The sequence below is a fragment of the Vulpes vulpes genome, chromosome 3 (genome assembly GCF_048418805.1).
Source record: "Vulpes vulpes isolate BD-2025 chromosome 3, VulVul3, whole genome shotgun sequence".
Classification (NCBI taxonomy): domain Eukaryota; kingdom Metazoa; phylum Chordata; class Mammalia; order Carnivora; family Canidae; genus Vulpes; species Vulpes vulpes.
In genome coordinates this window covers 136,169,728-136,189,048 of record NC_132782.1, presented here as the reverse complement: position 1 = coordinate 136,189,048, position 19,321 = coordinate 136,169,728, and the positions used below count along the sequence as shown (strand labels likewise).

The 19,321-nt window shown below is 35.5% G+C and overlaps 1 protein-coding gene across 1 annotated transcript in view; it reads right to left on the bottom strand.

The window, feature by feature from the left end:
- Positions 1-19,321, bottom strand: part of SELENOF (selenoprotein F) — a 45,968-nt gene that overhangs the window by 19,904 nt on the left and 6,743 nt on the right. Inside the window, exon 2 of the mRNA XM_026004825.2 lies at positions 16,824-16,991. Coding sequence (XP_025860610.1) covers positions 16,824-16,991 — 168 coding nt within the window. The remainder of the gene's footprint in view (positions 1-16,823; positions 16,992-19,321) is intronic.

Below are 19,321 nucleotides of genomic sequence, written 5' to 3'. Positions count from 1 at the left end.
TAATTCCTTGACTCTTCCCCTTAGCATTTGGTCTTTTTAAAGTAACATCATTGCCATAGAAAAAATGCTGACCTTCAACATTTGCAGAAAACTACTCAATGGAAAAGAAATAAAAAAACTATGTAACTTTTATACAGCAAGCTTATTATTATTTTTTTAATACCAAATTGGTAGGCCTCTTTTTTGTATGCCTCACAGGAGCTCATTTGTATAGACAATCTAACTCCAGGCACTAGTAGGTCCTTATTCCATTATATTATACTAACCCAAATAATTTAAGTGGAAACACACGGACATATTGAGAAAAATATACAAATGATATGAAAAATGGCATTCTTTTCCCCCTTAGGAGTCCATACCGATTTCCACATAAGTTATGATTAATAGATTTTCCTAAACTTTCTAAACCATCCTCCTGGTAGAAAGCAAAAACATCTAACTGCTTCAGCTCATAACTGATTTGCCTTATTAGTAAACAATGACTTCTGAATTCCTTAATTTCCACCTCATTTAAAAATAAGTGGTTTTTATAATTGAAGTATAATTAACAGTATCATATTCGTTTCAGGTGTACAACATAGTGATTCATTGATTCTACACATTCAGTGCTCAAGATAAGTGTACTGTTACTCCCCTTTATCTATTTTAGCCATTCCCTTTATTTCAGCCAACAAATATCAGTTTGTTCTCTGTATTTGAGCCTGTTTGTCTTTTTTCTTTGTTCATTCATTTTCTTTCTTAAATTCTACAGGAGTGAAATAATATGGCATTTATCTTTAACTTATTTCACTTAGCATTATATCCTCCAGATCCATCAATATTGTAGTAAACGGCAAGATTTCTTTTTTATGGTTGAGTTATTCCACTTTGGGTGTATGCATATACATATACATCTTTACCCATTCACCTAACAATGGACACTGGGGTTGCTTCCATATCTGGTAATGCTGTAATAAATACAGGAGTGCATATGCCTCTGTGAGTTAGTGTTTTTATTTTCTTTGGGTAAATAGTAGTGAGATCACTGGATCATATGGTAATTCTATTTTTAATTTTGGGGGAAACTTCATACTGTTTTCCACAGTGGCTACACCAATCTGCATTCCCATCAACAGAGCATGAGGGTTCTTTTCCTCCATATATCTGCCAACACTTGTTATTTCCAACAAGAAGATATAAAAATTGTTAATATCTATGCACCCAACATAGAAGCACCTAAGTCCATAAAGCAATTCTTTTTAAAATATTTATTATTTATTTGAGAGAAAGAGAGAGAGAGAGAGAGACAGACAGACAGCATGACCGGCAGACTTTCCACTGAGCAGGGATTCCAATGTAGGACTCAGTCCCAGGACCCTGGGTATCATGACCTGAGCCAAAGGCAGACACTTAACTGAGTCACCCAGATGTCCCTAAAAAAGCAATTATTAGCAGACATAAAGGAAGAAACTGACAGTAATACAATTATAGTAGGGAACTTTAACACCCCACTTGTATCAATGTATACATTAGCCAGGTAGAAAGTCAACAAGGGGGCAGCGCGGGTGGGTGGCTCAGCAGTTTAGCGCCACCTTCAGTCCAGGGCGTGATCCTGGAGACCCGGGATCGAGTCCCATGTTGGATTCCCAGCATGGAACCTGCTTCTCACTCTACCTGTGTCTCTGCCTCTCTCTCTGTGCCTCTCATGAATAAATAAATAAAATCTTTAAAAAAAAAAAGTTAACAAGGAAACAGTAGCTATGAATGACACATTAGACCACATGGGCCTAATAGATGTTTTCAGAACATTCCATGCAAACATAGAGGAATATACATTCTATTTTTTTTAATTTAGAAATTTTATTTTTTTTGAGAGAGCATGAAGGGGAGGGGCAGAGGGAGAATAAGAGACAAAATTTCAAGCAGATTCTGTGCCAGGTGCTGAACCCAATGTGGGACCGATTCCCATGACCTTGAGATCACCACCTGAGCCAAAATCAAAGTCAGATGCTTAACTGACTAAGCCACCCAGGAGCTACACATTCTTTTCAAGTGCGGATGGAACATCCTCCAGAAACGATCACATGTTAAGCCACAAGCAAGTCCAAATAAATTAAAAAAGACTGATATATCATGCATCTTTTCTGACCACAATGGTATGAAAATCACTCAAGAAAAAATGTGGAAAGAACACAAATACATGGAGGCTAAATAACATGCTACTACACAAAGAATGGGTCAACTAAGAAATCAAAGAGTATATCAAAAGATAAATGGAGACAAGTGAAAATGAAAACACAACGATCCAAAATTTTGGGGATATGGCAAAAAACGTTATAAGAGGGAAGAACACAACAATATAGGCCTACCTCAAGAAACAAGAAAAATCTCAAACAACTTAACCTTAAACCTAAAGGAGATAGAAAAATAAGAAATAAAGCCCAAAGACAGTAACAGGAAAGAAATAATACAGACTGGATCAGAAATAAATACATGGAGGGCATGTATTTGCTGGTGGCTCAGCAGTTTAGCGCCGCCTTCAGCCTGGGGTGTGATCCTGGAGACCGGGGATCAAGTCCCACATTGGGTTCCCTGCATGAAGCCTACTTCTCTCTCTCTCTGCCATGAATAAATAAAATCTTAAAAAAAAAAAAAGAAATAAATACATGGAGATTAAAAACCCAATAGAACAGACCACTGAAATCAGGAGTTGGTTCTTTGAAAAGATAAAATTGGTAAATCTTTAGCCAGACTCATAAAAAAAAAAAACAAAAAACACAAACCTCAAAATCAGAAGAGGAGAAATAACAACACTACAGACATACAGAGTATTAAGAGATTATTATGAAAAATGATAAAATAAATTGGACAACCTAGAGGAATAAATTTCTAGATATATAGAACTGAATCAGTAAGAGACAGAAAATTTGTTTTTTTTTTTTTAAAATTTTTATTTATTTATGATAGTCACACACAGAGAGAGAGAGGCAGAGACACAGGCAGAGGGAGAAGCAGGGTCCATGCACCGGGAGCCCGACGTGGGATTCGATCCCGGGTCTCCAAGATCGTGCCCTGGGCCAAAGGCAGGCGCCAAACCGCTGCGCCACCCAGGGATCCCGAGACAGAAAATTTGAACAGACCAATTACTAGCAATGAAACTGAATCCATATTCAAAAAACTTCTAAGAAACAAGGCCAGGACCAGATGGCTTTACAGATGAATTCTACCAAACATTTAAAAAATTAATAACTATTTCTCTAGAAATAATCCAAAAAACAGAAGAGGGAGACCTTCCAAATTCACTCAATGACACTAGCATTACCCTGATACCAAAACCAGATAAAGACACTACTGAAAAAGAAAACTACAGACCAGTATCTCTGATGACCATACATGCAAAAATCCTCAAGATATTAGCAAACTGAATTCAACATTACATTAAAAAAAAATTATTCACCATGATCAAGAGGGATGTATTCCAGGAATGCAAGGGTGATTGGACATTCACAAATAAATCAATGTGATCCACCACATTCACAAAATGATGGATAAAAACTGTATGATCATCTCAATATGCAAAAAGAGCACTTGACAAAGTATAACATCCATTCATGATAAAAACTCTAAGATGTAGATTTAGAGGAAACATACCTTAGGCCATGTATAATAATTTTTTTCCCTCTTATACGAACCTGTCCAACCCCTTGTTTTAAAATCTTAGTTTGGGCTTATAATGAGGTTTTCATATACAGCAAACAGCCAAAAGCGGAATTTTATGGTGATAATTTTGCTGTAATTAAAGTAAAACTATGGCTTTACTTTATAAAGTAAAACTTTATAGCCACAACTATATATGTGGCTATAAAATGGTTCGATTAACAGGTAAGACAAAAAAAAAAAAAAGTGCAGTTTCTCACCAGGTAACGGGATTACAAAAGAAGTTAATTTTTAAACACTGAACAAAGGTGACACTTTTGAGTTAGTAAATTTTCTGAATTTGAGTGAAGGCATTGCATTTGTTAACTTTTACTGCCATCATATCACCACCACAAATCTATAAACTTGCTTAATGTCAGAACAGTTAAATCAGGATACTTGGGGATAAGATCCAGGTATGAATACTTTAATTACTATTACTACTTTTAAAGTGGGTTAGCTTTAAAAGTGATTGTAATGAACAGCCAAGGATGAGAATCACTGCCTTGGACTACACTCAAGAATTAATAATGCAAAAATTTCAATAAAAACAGTAAGCTTTTGCTCAAAAGACTAACCAATTCATACTGTTTTCTTCCCTTATGAAACATTGCTTATAGGCATACATTCTTATTTTCAAAATCCTCATTTAAAGGCAAAACTTTAGTATTATTAAAATTCAGTAGCACTATCAGAAGAAACTTTTTTTTTTTTAATTTATTTACAATAGTCACACACACACACAGAGCGAGAGAGAGAGAGAGAGAGAGAGAGAGAGAGAGAGGCAGAGACATAGGCAGAGGGAGAAGCAGGCTCCATGCACCGGGAGCCTGACGTGGGATTCGATCCCGGGTCTCCAGGATCGCGCCCTGGGCCAAAGGCAGGTGCCAAACCGCTGCGCCACCCAGGGATCCCAGAAGAAACTTTCAATATGAAGTAGCAATATGAAGAAAATGCTCTAATGTTATGCAAACCAAAGGAAAAATTTTAACTGCTGAATAGAATTCAGATATGGGGAGTAACTATTTTATAGTCTACTGAAGGCTTGCTCTTAAATGTAGGAATTTTAAAATAAGGAAGTATGGCTATAACATAATGAAAGTAGAGATATTACTGAGAGCTCTTAAATAAAAATGATCATGATGTACTCAAATATATAAGTGAGCCATTCTTCCAAACATTAATTGCATCCAGTGTTATTTCTTAAAACTGACTTTACTCCTTTTATATAGTAGAAAAATACATGATGCTGAAACAATTTTTAGCAAAATTTGGCTAGTTAATTCTCAGGGAAAATGTTTTCAACCAAGACTCTATGTTTAGCGATCTGCTGATGTCTTAAATTTTAATTCATTATTCATCATCAAATCATTCCCATATTTTTTGGTATTTCTAAAAGTGCATAGAGTGCTAGAAGCAACAAGCTACAATTACACGTGGACATTAGGGTACTAAATTTCTGAGATCTAGTAGTAAAGCTTTTGTCAAGATTTCACTTCAAGTGAAGCAGCAGATGTATAAAGCAACTGGTTTATATGCTGACACTTCCGTACACTTGGGACTAATGGCATTCTTGCAAAGGAACAATGAATGACTATGGGGGATTATGGGAATAAGTTCAGTTTTTACAATTTTAGCAAATGAAGTTGGTAAATATAATTCTCTAATATTATATCCCTAAGATTACACTATTTTTAGGTGTTTTCTAATGAACTCTGAAAATACAAAGCAACGACTATGTCTAAGGAAGCTAAGTTTAAAGCTTATTCTACTACACTATGAAAGTACTATTCATTTTTATATATTTGGTACCTGCCTTGAGATTGAGAAAGCTACCAAACAAGCAAGGTAACATCTACTTTAAGTTTTAAGAAAGTAGGAATACACTAGGAGACTCTTAAGATAAAATCACTGCTCCATTAAAACGCTCAATGAAAATTATTAAAAATACAACAAAATGAAAAAAAAAACCAAGAAACAAAATGTTTCTTTGACATCATCACATTCTAAATTAGACCATTCCAACTATGAAATCCGAGGGAAAACAGAAAAAAGGTTTCTTTCAATATTGTGATGAATAACAGAATTTGTGTATGTACTTAAAAAGAATTTCATAACCATGAGTTAGGACTGTAATGATTAGACTTTCACCTGAAAAGAAATATACTCAAAGATACAACCCCCTCCTCATTTATATTTTAGTTACAGTATGAATAACCCAGGGTCATCAGCTGGGAACAACACATTCAATTCTAGTGATATCTAGACTGTCAGCTTGAATATCATAGTAGTTTTAAAATAAAACCAACTAGCCCATTGGTAGTAAGTATAAATGTTTTAGAAAATGGCAAACTATTTAGTATATTAGTACTCAATAAATAAAAATCCAATGTCTTTTTACTCCTAAATGTTTGAAAACTACAACCTATTTTCCTCTTAATTTGAAAAATTGAGATCCAGACAAAATATGGCTCAACACCCAAACATTCAATAGCCTCAAAAATAGGCAAGGGTGCTATTACATGGCAGCAAAAGCTGCTTTTCAATTCAATTGTGTTAGCGTTATTACCACGCCAAAATTGAAGATCATTATTTGTCCCACAATGGGTAATTATGATCATCTTTAAGAAAGGTTGCAAATGTCTGAAATAAAAAAAACAGCCAGCACAAATTATATTATGGTTGTTCTCTATTGAAACTAAAGAAGGTAATCACCTAATATATACTAAGATACAAAAAGAAAGCTATAATCAAAAGCTTAAATATCTTACATATTAAGGTGGCAAGAGGAAAGCAGAAGAAAAGACACTAGAGGCTGTTCCACACTTTCATTTTTGCCCACTTTTTGACAAGCATACTGTCAATTTTAGAATTCGTTATGGTACCCAGATAAGGTATGGTGTTTTAAATTAAAACTTTCAACACTTATTTCTTCAAAAGGAAACTGAAAAGGCAGTCTGTCCCTGAAGGGTAAGCTTCTATGAAAACTCATTCTCTTTACTGCTGCTCCACCCATCTTCCACCATTGCCTTACTGGGCTACCCTACCTTGTAACTAGCTAGTCCACTGTAGCCTTCTTTCCTTGAGGCTACCAGTTTCTCAAGCTTCTTTACTCATCTCTTCCCCTTTTCAATACAGTAAATCTATAAATCCTGAAGGTTTTATTACCTACATCTGTTTCAGATCTGTCCTTTCTCTGTTTTTACTACAAATATATTGGCTTAAACCCTTTTATCTTGCCTCTGGAAAACAGCAGTAAGTTATTTTTTCAGCAACAGTAGTCCCCTCTGTTGTATCAACTATCCTTCACACCAACAAAATCATTGAAATACAAATTTGATGCTAGTTCATTGTTTATAATCTATGAATTTTGTCCCCTGCCTAAAGGATGGTCCAAAGTTCTTATCAAGGCACACAGGCCCTACCATCCTATGTAACATGGCTATCTTTTTCACAACTTTGCCTTTTCATTAACTTTTCCTTCTGCCAGAGATGATTTTCTCCTAATTATTTTCCAAGTTAGCAGCAACAGTAACTTTTACATAAGTGGTGGTATTTACCCCATCTGTCAAAAGGTTGTACGACTCTTTTGTGTGCTTTCAGAGCACTTGAGTGTGTGTGTGTGTATATATATTTAAAAATATATATATATTTTAAATATTTTATTTAATCATGAGAGACACAGAGAGGCAGAGATACAGGCAGAGAGAGAGGCAGGCTTCATGCAGGGAGCCCGACGTGGGACTTGATCCTTGGGTCTCCAGGACCACACCCTGGGCCTAAGGCAGGTGCTATACCACTGAGCCACTCAGGCTGCCCCCTGAGTATATTTTGTTAACAGCACATTTCTCATTGGATTCTTTAAAGAAACCAATTCTATTTGGAAATAATAAAGAAACTGTACAAAAAGGTATAAAATAAGAAGTAAAAAAAGTTCCTTTGCCTCCCACCTGCCACTCAACTTTTTAACTTTTTTTAGTTCTTCCGTTGGTCACTTCCATAACGATTAAATGTGGTTATAGCTATAGTTCTGAATACATCAACTTTAAGAGATTTATCGATTCTGTCCTCTTTTCAACTTTTATTTCTAATTCTTTTAGTGGTCATCTCCAAAGCACTGGATATTATGTTTTAGCCTAATAAAATATCTTGCCAACTGGATTCTATTTCCATGTCTATTTCTTCTACTTGACTCCTTGGGGACAATGACCATTTATTTTGACATTCTCAAAGCCTATATCAAGAAGAAATACTTAGTGTATAAACAAAGTCTATTTTGACTCTGAGGTTGGTATGTCTAGGAAATCAGTTGTAAGGTAGCAGGGACATAGACTATGAATTACTTTAAGGGTTTAAATATTATAATCTGCAAATGTGATAAAATGTTTTAACACGCTTAGAATCTTGATTCTAATTTGTAAATACCTAAAAAAACCTTAACATTTTTAACTTAAAGATACAGGAAATGCCATAATTAGAAAATGTTAAAAAACTAAGTATTTTTAGTTCAATAATGACACAAAATATTTTAAGATTTTTGCTACATAAATATAATATACATATATTTATAACCATTTACTAGCTGAATGACTTTAGGTAAAATCTATATGCCTTAGACTCAAGGCAGTCTATGCCTTAGACTTTATATATTAATTTATATAAAGGACTTGGAACGGTGCCTTCACATAATAACAAATGGTAGCGGCTATTATCAAGTAAATATTTGTGTTGCTATGCAGGAGTCTTGATTCTTTCACTGAATTAGAACTGTTGCCAAACATTATTCACATCTTTAAAAAAAGCTTCTTTGTGAATGTTTTAATATTATAATTAGAGTAATCTGTTAAGACTTACATTTTTGTTTCCTTTGAAGAAATCAGTTCGTGTATTGATGCTAGAGACACTACAAAAGCTATTTTAAGCAACTGTGAAATTTCTTTAGTGACTACAATTTCACGCACAGTTAGCTTAACCTCCATTTCATCCTTCTATGTTTTACAAGCCAGTAGCATCTCTACCAGTAGTAGATAGGCTAAAGCTTAACAGATGCCACTTTCTTGAATAACGCTGCTTCCGCTGACTTCTAAATTACTCTGATTTGGCTACAGATTTTCCATGTAAATTGAATAGAACTAAATGTTTTGATGTCCTTTTACCTGAATTATGAAATACTATGTGGCTTATTTATAATGTTTGGGCCTTAAATAAGCCAAATTTGTTAATATAACCTCAAAAAAACACCAAATAATGGGAGTCATTAAGATCTATGGTAAACTGAAGAATAAAAATTTAATAATTTAAAATAAAAACTAGTGATGGAATTGTGTTAACTATAAATGCAAAAAGTACCTTCAAAAAGTCAGTCTGGTGTTTTATATTTAACTCATTAGTTTTCTTTCAGTACGTCTGTTAAGTAGATATTACTATTCACATTTTCAAAATGAGAGCCAAAATAGAATAGAGGTTTAAAAACTTGGGGTTCCGGAGTCCCACAGACTTGAGAGGAAGCCAGGTTGTGGCAACTAATTGCTTGGGTAACTTTGGATAGATAACACCCTAGTTTCCTCTGTTAAATAAGAATAGTAGTATTACATTATAGAGTTTTTGTGAGAATTAAATAATGTAGGTAAGATACTGTAGCATATAGCCAAGACACAATAAACACTCAAAGGTGAGTCAATGTAATTACTACAACAAAACTGAAGATTCCAGAGTAATTTGCTAACTCAAAGTCACGAAACTAGTAGCTAAGATAAAAATTCAACTCTTTCAAAAACTTTTATAAACAGAGAGAAGAGGAAAAATTTCTAATAAACTATACTTATATTAATACTTGTCTCTATGGTCTCTGGCTCACTAGGAATGCATGTAAATGTGAAGGAAGAGTATTATATACATAGAAAATGGCCATGCTACTACATAAAGTGAGTCAATTAGCATTAGTCTAACTCCAATTAGGTAATGGGGTGGGAAATGGAAGAGACCTAAATATATTCTTAAAATTATTTTATGCAATACTTAGGTCCATTTATTTAAATATAGTGTAATACAATCATTCTCAAAGATAAATATTTTTTATTATCACAGTAGTATATTTTTAAGTGAAAATAAAAGCCTTTTATAAACAACTTGAACTTTGGGCTATTTTGCAGAACCAGTTATGGTATAATTTAGGGACCTGCAGCCTTGGCTTCTACTTGTACTCTGTGAATGAGACCAAGATGTTCCAAAATTCAAACAAAAAAAAACCTTTTCTAGATCTGTAGAGTTTTCTCTTCCAAAATTTTCTTAAACCTTCGAAATCTGTTACCATGTATTAGAATAAAATGGTAAGCAGCAAAGGAATGTTAGTAGGAAAACAGATTGTAATTAGTCTGATAACTTGCTTTTTTTCACAAAGTGATCATTTTATATTACAAACACAGTTTAATTTACTTTCTGTTATAATGTTATTTTGGGTTTCAAAGAAGTTTCGTAGCTTTAACCTGATGTGTCATCTGAAAATGTTTGAAAACTAGTAATATACTTTATTCTAAACTGACTTTAAAAAAAGAGTCTTAAAAAAAAAGAGTCTCATTCAATTTCTGGAATAGGTTTGTTCTAAGAAAAAGCTCTACTTTACCTATATATATATATATATTATTATTTTTTTTTTTCTTTTGAGAGAAAGCACGCGAGCAACCACACATGCATGCCCACATGTGCGAGTAGAGAGTGGGGTGAGTAGGAAGGAGAGGGTGAGAGAGAATCTTAAGCATGCTCCATGCCCAGCACGAGCCCAAAGCAGGACTCCATCTCATGATCCTGAGATCATAACCTGAGCTGAAATCAAGAGTCAAATGCTTAACCAACTGAGGCACCCAGGTGCCCTTGTTTTGAAATTTTTTAGTAAAATCCTTTCTCTCTAAATGCAATTTTCATATGCATTTGAAAATGATCAGAATGGTACATATTTTTAAAATTCATTTTTGTGATATTTTTCTTATTTAAATATGCCAATCAGTAGGATTCAAAAATCTGAAATCTAGAGTTACGTCCAGCATAATTTATTTTGTTCCACATAAACATAAAAAAAGTAGTTGCGAATGGTCAAAGTTTTCAAACTACTAATTCATATAGCAACTTCTTGCAAGATACGTCTATGAAGGGAAACAAAAGCAAAAATGAATTATTGGGACTTAAGATAAAAAGCTTCTGCACAGCAAAGAAACAGTCAACAAAACTAAAAGACAACCTACATAATGGGAGAAGATATTTGCAAATGACCTATCAAATAAAGGGCTAGTATCCAAGATCTATAAAGAACTTATTAAACTCAACAGCAAAGAAACAAACAATCCAATCATGAAACTGTTCTTGATTTCAACTGATTCAGGAGCTTGAAAGTGGAGGAACAAAATTTTGTTCCAAATTTTTAACACTGGCAAGTGTATCAGTTCATGCTGTATCTCTTATCTATTTTTTTATCCTACTTTGCCAACAATAATTATTATTCTATTCTCAGAGTCCCCTAAATTTATTATTATTATTTTTTTAATCAACAAATCAGATAACTACCACAGCCCCAACTATCTACCTAGAATTTATTACATGCCAGGGACTATTCTAAGTAGTATACATATATTAACTTGTTTAAGCGTCATAACTACTCCATGAAGAGAGTAACTATCATTATCTCCAATTTATAAATAAGGAAACAGACACAGAGTGATCAAGTAATTTGTCCAAGATTGTCAGCTAAATTTAGAGCAAAAAACTTTCTGAACCTAGTCTGATTCCTGTGGGCCAAAAGAGCAGCTTCACGGTGGACTGCAGCAAAGCAGGCAACAACATGCTGCTGGTAGGGGTGCATGGCCCCCGGACGCCCTGCGAGGAGATCCTGGTGAAGCACGTGGGCAGCCGGCTCTAGAGAGAGTCTTACCTACTCAAGGACAAGGGAGAGTACACGCTGGTGGTCAAGTGGGGTGATGAGCACATCCCGGGCAGCCCCTACCGTGTCCTGGTCCCCTAATCTCTGGGCCTGTGCCAGCTGCCAGCTCCCAGGACGAGACGTGCCCCCACACCCATCCCCCCAACCTGAGAAGCCCCCCTGGTCTCCTCAGCCCTGGAGCCCTGGCCAGCTCTGGCCGCCCCATCACCGCAGCCACTCCAGCCCTGCGTTGCACTCACCTGCCTCCACTTAGGCAAAGGAGACAGGCAGGCAGAGGTAGCCTTTGGTGGCTCTATCTTCTTTGGTTCTTGGGGGGGGGGGGGGAGGTGAGGGATGGGGGTAGTACGCACGACCACCCGCTAGCTCTCTTCCCCAGCCAAGAAGAATAAACGTTCTGCTTCCAAAAAAAAAAAAAAAAAAGCCTGTGCTCTTAATTACTCTCAATTCTCACCTGATACAATCAAGACTGAATGAAGAGCAAATTAAGTTGAAATCATTTGCTTATTGGTTCAGATTTTTGACTAATTCAGCTAAGTCAATTTTTTTCTCAGAAGGTACTCTGGTTTTGTTGCTAGCCAAACCTTCAGAATGATAGCTCACAGATAAGATACGTATTAATGTGAAAGAATAAGGAGTACTAAAAATCAGCTAAATAATTCATAATTATTTAATTAAATAATAACTACAAAAAATATTTCAAAAGCAAAAGGAAAACAGGGGGACTATAAGGATCTCGATGAATCTAGATCTTAAAGAGAACATGTACTAGGTTAAGGAAATAAGAACATACAATTAAGGAGAAATAGAAAAGTTCTATAATAACTATGTCCAGAAGAAGCTGAAATCATTAAGATATAAAAACTTAAATGAATGAGGAGATAGAAAAAAGCTCCAAGCTGTCTTAATCAAGTTCAAGTTCACAGAACTGGAAAGATGATAAAAAGATGAGAAAAATAGCCCATCTATTGAAACACTACATTTAATCTTATAAATCTTAGATGTTAAAAAAAAAATCTTAGAAGTTAAAAAATTCTTAACAACAACAAAAAAATATTTGATTTATGCTTATCTCCAGGAAAAAATCCCAGGAAACTTTTAATCTGACAGTCCTATACTGTTTGAAAAAGTATTAAAGTTAGCAGTCAGATTGCAATCACTCAAAATCTGTGTTAAAAAATTAACATCTTGGGATCCCTGGGTGGCGCAGCGGTTTGGCGCCTGCCTTTGGCCCGGGGCGCGATCCTGGAGACCCGGGATCGAATCCCACGTCAGGCTCCCGGTGCATGGAGCCTGCTTCTCCCTCTGCCTATGTCTCTGCTTCTCTCTCTCTCACTGTGTGCCTATCATAAATAAATAAAATTAAAAAAAAAAAATTAAAAAAAAAAAAATTAACATCTTTTTGGATATATTTGGGATGCCTGCAATATCCTTATAAATATACAAATGAGAGATACATTTAGATGAATAATTAAAAATGTTATTGATAACTGCCAACAAAGAGAAATCTTACTTATATCCAGTATATACAACTGAAATATATGAAAAAGGCCTTTCACAAGTGTCTGCAAAGTTCATGTATTTTTAACATATATACATACATATTTTTAAATCACCTTTTTTATGTTTTTCAGTAGTTGATCAAGTTACTTCCTGGCCTTACAAACTTCCATGGCTCCCATTCCCTCAAGATAAAACATTCAGACCTCTTAGCATAACTTGTGAGACTCATGATGTCCTGGTTCCAGCTTGCCTGTCTGGATTCATCACTTGCCACCTTGCTCTCTGGGTCCCAGTCTCCTATATCCAGAGATGCCACTTTGATTTCCTTTTCTTCTGCCCACATGGGTACATTTTCTGTCAATTCTCAACTTAGATTTCACTTCCTCCAAGCTTTGTTCCCCTTTCTGCTAGCGTACCACACCTATCGCTCTGGGCTTACCAGCCTGCTTACTGGTCTATATCCCCACTACACTGTAAGCTCTTGAGGGCAGGGACTGCCCTTCAATTTTTTTTTTTTTCTTTAAAGATTTGAGAGAAAGAGAGAGAGAGAATATCTCAATCTGACCGTGCTGAGCACAGAGCCTGATGCAGGGCTCTACCTCATGACCCTGAGATCATGACCTAAGCTCAAATCAAGAGGCAGATGCTTAGCCACCCAAGCACTCCATGCCCTTCAATTTTTGTATCAACAATGCCTGGCTTGGTGCCTGGTATTACAGTAAATGTTTAATGAAAAACAAAACAAAACAAAACAAAAAACAAAAAACAAACACCTTTCCAACTTATTCTTAGTAAAAACAGCCTCATTCAAGGACAAAAACTTATGAAATACTATATGCTCAAGGCTGGGGATTCAGAAATAAACTGTCCTAGACTTCAAAAAGCATAATTTATGGGAAGAGAAAGAAAAACAAAACAATAGATACAGTAGAATGAAGGTAAGTGCATATCAAGGTATCCTTAATGCTTTGGGAATACAGAGGTATAGTTAACATAATCTGGGAGTACTAGTGGTGGAAAGCTGAGGGAGTTGAAATTAGAAGCCTTCACAGAAGCATGGATACTTGAACTAAATCTTTGAAGACAGCTCAAGTAGAAGCTGTTCTGTCATGGGGGGGGGGGGAGGGGGTAACAGTTATCTATGGGATTGCTTATCTAATATCTGCTCTTTAGGGTTTCATCTGTCTGTACTCCAGTGCAATATTCCACATAGCTGCTGTGGTAGCCAATGGGTCTTACAGTATATATAAATTGTTAAAACATTCCTGTATATAAAGTACAATTTTTTCTTCCGAAGAATTTATATCCACAATGATTTACACACATACACACACTCAGACATTTTTAATACTGAGTAAAATACATTTACTGAGTAAAAATACTCAGTATCTTAAAAATTTTTAATGTAAGGCACTAGTCTACATATTGCAGATTTTTACTTTTATCAAACTAAGACTAAATTAAACTATGATTTCAAAATTAAGCCTTAAGCTAGGGTGGAGATTAAAAAATGCATATAATGTTATATATGATCATATACTAATAATGTAGAGAGCAGTACTGTACTGTACACATTAAATCAAGTATTACTTCTATACTTAATTGGCAGCTTGTCCAAAATGCCATACTTTTGTATGCCCAGTAACATTTCTAAATGTTTCTGCCACGTTTTGGTTCCACCATTCACCGGTTCTGTGCAACAGTGTGCTAGCAAATGCTTAATGAGAAGTATGCACATTGTAGAGATGAGGGACAAGGAGTAAAGAAAAAACAATGGATACAGCATAAAAGTTTTATTAGCATACAGGCTCACTTGTGCCTGCAATAATTGATAATTATTTCAGTTTGTAACCAGTTAGACATATATTAACTGGTAGACTACTTGTCAATGGTTATTTTAAATGCTGAGAACCATCAAGATACCACACAGAGATCAAGTGATAATTAAAACTGAATGGGAATATAATTTGAGAAGTGTGTGATTCAAGTCTGGTTTGAGCAAAAGTATAACATAAAAATGGTATGCCATGAAGGATTACTGAGGGTAGTTAAGTAAAAATAGCTTTTATATGCACTTGGTTTACAGTTTAGGAATATCTGATATAGGGACTCCTGGGTGGCTCAATAGTTGAGTGTCTGCCTTCAGCTCAGGATGTGACCCCAGAGTCCTGGGATCAAGATCCGCATCAGGCTCCCCTTGAGGAACCTGCTTCTCCCTCTGCCTATGTCTCTGCCTCTCTCTGTGTCTCTTATGAATTAAAAAAGAAAAAACAAACAAACAAAAACAAACAACACTAAAAATAAGGAATATCTGATATCACTTAAATGACAGAACCTCTCAATTTACCCTAATTACATGACGAGGTATGTGATAAACACACCTTTATTCAATTCTTTTAAGTTTGGTGTCTCAGGAAATCATTGTTGACTAAGTAGTAGTATGGATCATAGAACAGTATTATGATTAGAAGATGACATACAGATTCCCTTGGCAATTTGTCTCATGTGAATATCTCATTAAAAAAAAAAACAAGAAAACAACAACAACAAAAAACCCTTAATCAAGGGAGGGGTCTTACTAAACTAGTTAAGTCCTACATCTTAAATCTATTTAAAATCAAGTTTTTAAAAACTGTTTAGATATGACCTTATATGCAATGAAGACTAACTCATATGTATAGAAATCTTCTAAACATGAAAAACGTATCAATGGTATATGTGAATCCAAGAAAATGAAAAACACAGAAGACTTGGAAGCTATTTTTGGGACAGCTGGAATTTCAGGTTCACAATGGAGAAATCAAATATTAAATTCTGGTTAAATATTAACATTTTAAAACATTTGCTTATTTTTCTTTTAGAATGATAAAATTATACTTGGTGTTAGAAATAAACCTTTACTACCCAGTAAGATACAAAAACCTTTACTACCTAGTAAGACTAGTAAGATAGTTATGGAAAGCCTTATACACTGTAACATTTCAAAACAGAATTCAGTATGTACAAGTGAAAGAACATGAAAAGGAAACATAACAGAGTTGCTAACTATCCCCCCCGCCCCCCCTCCCCGGACAGGGAACTCACTAATTCAGTTTTATGTGGCATATATAAATGATCTTTTCAGGTCATGTCTCTATTTTAAAAAGTGTAGGGGCTTTCGTGAAAAGATTTAAAAATCAAACAAGTTTACTATTAATTTGAACAATGAGACAGAACATAGATTTTATTAGACAGAACTACCTATCCTTGGCTATTTTTAGGTGTTAAAGATGAGATCAAGTGTCTGTAAATATTATTAACAGACCATATTCTTTGTTAAGGTAAGTTACAGTTCACTGCCTACAATTCTGTGCCAGGTGGTAGGTGCTATACGTTCATCTCAAATTTCATTTTAAGACTGAGTTCTTATTACAAATGAATAGAAGTGTCTTCATGTAGCCAGAAGTTTAGAAATACTGGATAACTTCAGAATCCAAGCATTCTATAGTAATTTTGCAACCCCTTTGCTAAACAACCATGGTGGAATGGGGTCCTGGTATATAAACCTTAACTTTTCCTTCCCAGTTGCTTTAATTGATCTAGTGGGTCAGACAGAAATCAGTTGACTTTCTAAAATTACAACATGTAAAAGCTAGAGACTTAAGTTGATGACACAAATTAACATTTCACCTGATCTCAACTACACCAACTAATGGAAGAAAGATACTAGAAAACATACCTTTTTTGTTTCAAATTGTGCTTCTTCCTGACAGCACCTTCTGCAGTCAGGATCCAGCTGAAGCAGGTTAAACTGTCCAAGAAGATCACAAGAGCTGCAGAGCAAGTTGCTGGAGAAGCCTAATTCTCTGCAAGCTTCTGATGAAAACTCTGCCCCGAATGTAGACACCTGAAAATAAAATAATGAGAAATAAAACACTATTTCATATTTACATTGTAAAGCTTCCAAGAAAGGAAAACCTAGGGTTGTCAAAATTGAATACAGTAGAGATGAATTACTGAAATGCCTCATTTGGGGACAAATTCTTAATTATTTTTAAACTTTATAACCTTGAGTCTTTGGCTCTTCCCAATTCCCTGACAAAATTTTTTCTTAAGAATCTGCCATCTTTCAGCTTAGCTGAAATCTGAATTAACAAAAATATAATAGTTTATAGTATATATATTGCATATAAAAAAACTATTAGACATTTAGAATTTTTTTGAAAAGGAATTTCCTTAAGAAGAAAAATTCCCATGTCATTTTAAGAACTTAGCACCTGTTGATGTGGGCCTATGGAGTAACATTAACCTCTAGGTCTCGGGATCCCTGGGTGGCGCAGTGGTTTGGCGCCTGCCTTTGGCCCAGGGCGCGATCCTGGAGACCCGGGATCGAATCCCATGTCGGGCTCCCGGTGCATGGAGCCTGCTTCTCCCTCTGCCTGTGTCTCTGCCTCTCTCTCTCTCTCTCTCTCTCTGTGACTATCATAAATAAATTAAAAAATTAAAAAAAAAAGATTAAAAAAAAAAAAACCTCTAGGTCTCTACCACATCCTACAGACTTATCTTCACTAACATGTGGCAGGGGGAAGGGCGAGGAAAAGAATGGAGTGAGAAGAGCAGGAACGCGTCAGAAATAAAACTTTGGAGTGTAGATACCAGCTCCACTGTTTATAAACTGTGTGATCCTGGGCAATATAACCTCCCTTGGCTTTAATTTCCTCACGGATAAAGCACGGGGCAATAATTCTTACATAAAGTAGATTGCAGTATAGATGAATGAAATGACTTAAGCAAGCAATCGGAACGACGGACAAAAGCAGGCTTTCAAAAATATCTGTTCTGTTCCCTTATCCATTCTTTCATGCATGTCTCTGTAATACAGTATACCTTCATCTAAGGTCAATCCCTCTACCCATGCTTGGGAATCTATCTTCTGCCATTTCCACAGGGATTTAATTTAATCGGTAACTCAATTCTTCAGTGTATTCAAGCCTCATGGTTCTAATTGCTCTCACCACATTCTGCCATTTCTGAATTGTTACTATAGTCTAGCTTCTGATCCAACCACTCTACTCAACTCGCCAAAAATCACTAGATGGTAAGGGATTCAAAACTATTCTAGCTCCAGCTGTTCCTTCCAAGGGCCGTCCTCCTTAAGTGCTGCTGTTTCTCATTTCTATTTTTGGCTCTCTTTGCTTTACATATTTTCTATAGATGACTGCATCTTTCCCAAGGCTTCAAATACCCACTTATTGAAAACTCCTCAGTCTTTTGAGTGTCAAACTTCTAAAGCCAACAGCCTAACCGATCTCATTTATATGTTCTATTAGCATTGCAAATTCAATATCTCCAACAGTGAAACTTATCTTTTCTGCTTAAATCTATTCCTCCCAATGTATCTGATATTTTAGTAAAATGGCACCATTTTCCCTGACCACCTTGTTGCCCAGGTCAGTCATCTTAGTTTGTACATTCTTTGCCATTCTCATAAGCAATTAGTTAACAAGTTTTGACAATTCTGTTTCTTAAAGAGCTTTCAAATCATTTTTTGCCTCAGTGGCTTACATGGTCACTGCCAGTCCTAACTTTACTTCTCCAATCCCACCCTACTTTCAGCTATAATGAACTCCTAGAAGAATAAAATTCCTACTCATACAGTTGCTCATACTTTTCCTACATCTAAGACTCCCTTTTCATCTTGTGAACTTCAACTTACGTCCAAGAAGCTGATCAGATAGTAATTCTATAATGCTTTGGTGGCTAAATCAACTACTCAACTCCGTTATAGCAGCCCAAAAGCAGTCACAGACAATAATAAATGACTGTTTGTGTTCCAATAAAACTTTACAGGAACAGAGCTAGCTGATTTTGGCCCACTAGCTAGTTTGCCAACCTTTTTCTAGACAAACCGGGTAGATCAAAATCCTCACATACTTTCTGAAAATGTTGATCAACTAACTTATTGGGCTTGTGCTGGTCAATACCCTAATTTGATTCGTTATACATCTTTGATCTTATCTCAGTAATAATGTGGAATGTATGTATATTCAAAATAGATCCCAGTCTTAAGGGAAGCACCTAAGACAGGGCTACTTTATTAGTACTTTGAGTAATTTCTTGATTAGTGATATTAACCTATTTCACAGGTTAATTTGTATTTTCCGAAGATGGCCACACCAACACATACACATCATCCCATATGCTGTTCTTACGATGTGACTGGCAGTCCTCTACTGA